The 2369-nt window shown below is 37.8% G+C and overlaps 1 protein-coding gene across 2 annotated transcripts; it reads left to right on the forward strand.

The window, feature by feature from the left end:
- Positions 1–207: 207 nt before the first annotated feature.
- Positions 208–1624, forward strand: LOC129779223 (uncharacterized). Of its 2 annotated transcripts, none has more exons than XM_055786575.1 (5): positions 208–359; positions 420–761; positions 831–1105; positions 1165–1394; positions 1453–1624. In XM_055786575.1, exons 1-5 carry the CDS (start codon positions 350–352, stop codon positions 1523–1525), a joined length of 930 nt encoding a protein of 309 aa, XP_055642550.1. In that variant the 5' UTR covers positions 208–349; the 3' UTR covers positions 1526–1624. The 2 variants fall into 2 exon arrangements, with proteins under 2 accessions (XP_055642550.1, XP_055642552.1); XM_055786577.1 differs by having other exon boundaries at positions 861–1105.
- Positions 1625–2369: the final 745 nt, after the last annotated feature.

Genomic DNA, 2369 nt, shown 5'->3' on the forward strand with positions numbered 1-2369 from the left:
AATCCTCCATCGAACCATTTGCTCCGTTAGACCACTTAAACGTTCAATCTAAATCTCTCCTACTACTACAGCAGGGCATTCGCAACGGAATCATTGGTTAACGCAGCTGTATAAATAACGGAGTCGAACACGAGCCTCGAAAACGCTTGCAGCTTGCTTATTTCAGTAGTACGTCATGTGTTGTACAAAAACTGCTTTACAGTTGAAGACACGTTATGAGATATCATCTGGGTACACTGCTCCACGGTACTCGGAATACTGCACACAAACCGTCAAAATCGTTTTTGTTTACAATCTGCTACCAAAGTGGTTCTCTCCGTTTTTCTTGTCCGTGTTAATACGTGTAAAAATGAACAAAGGTTAGCAACTGTTTATAATAAATTCAATAGTATTGCCCAATCTTATCAAATTCATTTTAGGAGATTACTTCAACGTTGTGCAAACATTAGAGGCAGGGACTCCGATGCTGTCGGTGGTTCCGCATCAATGGATAGAAGGGAAGTTTCTGTTATGGCCTGGGAAGAATGCTAGCGTTATATGTAAAGATGTTTCTTCGAAACCTACTGCTTCTTGGACAAAAATTCCCTGTATAGTTAAGAGGAAGTACATTCCAACATACGCTGAAGCGGAACAGGAGGCCGCTGATTTATCGGGAATGTCCACAGATGTATCAGACTACATACCGAAGATAAAACATGCAAAAAACGCCAAGACTGTTGCATCCAGAAAGAGTTATGATTTTAATCACCTCATGGGTAAATGTATGTGTCTCTTTACATAAAAAAATGTGTTGCAGAGCTTATTTTATCTGTGTTTTTTTCACAATTCAGCCGGCTCATGCTCTCCATATTTTCATCAAGATGCATCCACACAAAATCAACTAAATCCTCCAGCTGCTGTCTCTCAGCCATTAGACAGGCTTCGCCTCCAATCTGAACCTACAAAACCGCCGCAGGACTTTCAAGAAGAAGTGAACCGACGATCTTCTCAACAATATCAACAACCTCAGCCAATCTTCGAAGTTATCAATCAAGATAACCTTTTGCAGCAGAGCGCAATGGAAGACAACCTTATTTCCGGAGGATACGTGCTGAATATTGAGCAGGTATGGGAGTGCCAAAATACCGATTGATCATTAGTGAAACTTTTTGCTTTAATTTTTAGCCTGTGATTAATGACGATATAATCGTACAGCAGATTTCAAAAAAAATTGAAGACGAATGCAAGAAAACTAAAAACGAAATGATCAGTACGTTTGAATCTATGCTGGCGAAGACTGTAGCCGCATTGAAAAGCGATTTTGATATGAAATTGGCAGCCGCGTTCCGTCTTCGAGAGAACCAGGATAGAGTATGTCATGAAACGAAATTGGCGAAACCTTTATCAACAATTTTGTAAGTGTAACGTGTATCAAATTTACTTAAAATATTTTTTAATTTATGTAATTTCAAGGTCATCTTCATGCAAAAAATCATTGGTCATACTGGAGACAACTGTAATGGATATAACACATGTTACTCTTTGATTGACCAATTCTTCGACCGCAAGATCATGTTGCATTGCTCGTGGAGTGGGGGTAGCAAGAGCGATACCCCTAAATTTGCAATAAAAGAATGCAAAAACATCCTGAACGTATTTTTTAGAATTGTTCATAATGTGAATCCCAACTTTTCTAAAAAATTGCTGGAGGATTTTTTTAAACAAGTTTTGCGGAATTCGAAAGCACGGAGTCAAGCAAAAGGCTTGCGTCAGTCATCGATCCATCGCCGTGGCAAGCGGATGGCGGAAAGGTCCATTAAAAGTAAGATGACTTTGCTTTTACAACTTGTGTCTATAATAATTTATTGAATACTTTTTAGGTTCAAGCGATCTTGATAAATCCAGCCTATCAGAAGGCCATTATCCTAGTACAAATAGAACAAAAGAAGAAAACGTCGAACAGGAATCTGGGAACGTGAAATATGAAGATGATGGAGACACTGATGACAACAATTATGGTGACGATGAAAATGACGGCAACGATGATAGTGAAGTTGACTGATGACAAGATGACAAGGATATCGCTTCTCGGCCTAAAGGCTAAGATCAAAGAAAAGATGACAAGGATGAAAATAAAGAATATAACGCTGCACGTTACGAACTGCCTAGGTATTTTATTTCTTTCCATAATTTACATATTATTTGAAGCGCTTTTTTTATTTATCGTACATATATATAACTGTTTTTCCTTGTTTTATGTAATAAAAATGTTTGCAGACTGTCTCACGAAAAAGTATATGAATGTAATAAGATTGTGATTTTTGATATATTTCATGATATTATCCTGCACAAATTGTATGGAGAAGTGGAAGTAATACAATGGTGTTTTG

This window comes from Toxorhynchites rutilus, chromosome 3 (assembly GCF_029784135.1).
Source record: "Toxorhynchites rutilus septentrionalis strain SRP chromosome 3, ASM2978413v1, whole genome shotgun sequence".
NCBI lineage: Eukaryota > Metazoa > Arthropoda > Insecta > Diptera > Culicidae > Toxorhynchites > Toxorhynchites rutilus.

What these genes read in the sequence shown, in the direction of transcription:
- LOC129779223 (XM_055786575.1), top strand. An exon ending in ACGTGCTGAATATTGAGCAG is followed by an intron (nt 1,106 to 1,164) that starts GTATGGGAGTGC and finishes TTTAATTTTTAG; the next exon opens with CCTGTGATTAATGACGATAT. An exon ending in AAACCTTTATCAACAATTTT is followed by an intron (nt 1,395 to 1,452) that starts GTAAGTGTAACG and finishes TGTAATTTCAAG; the next exon opens with GTCATCTTCATGCAAAAAAT.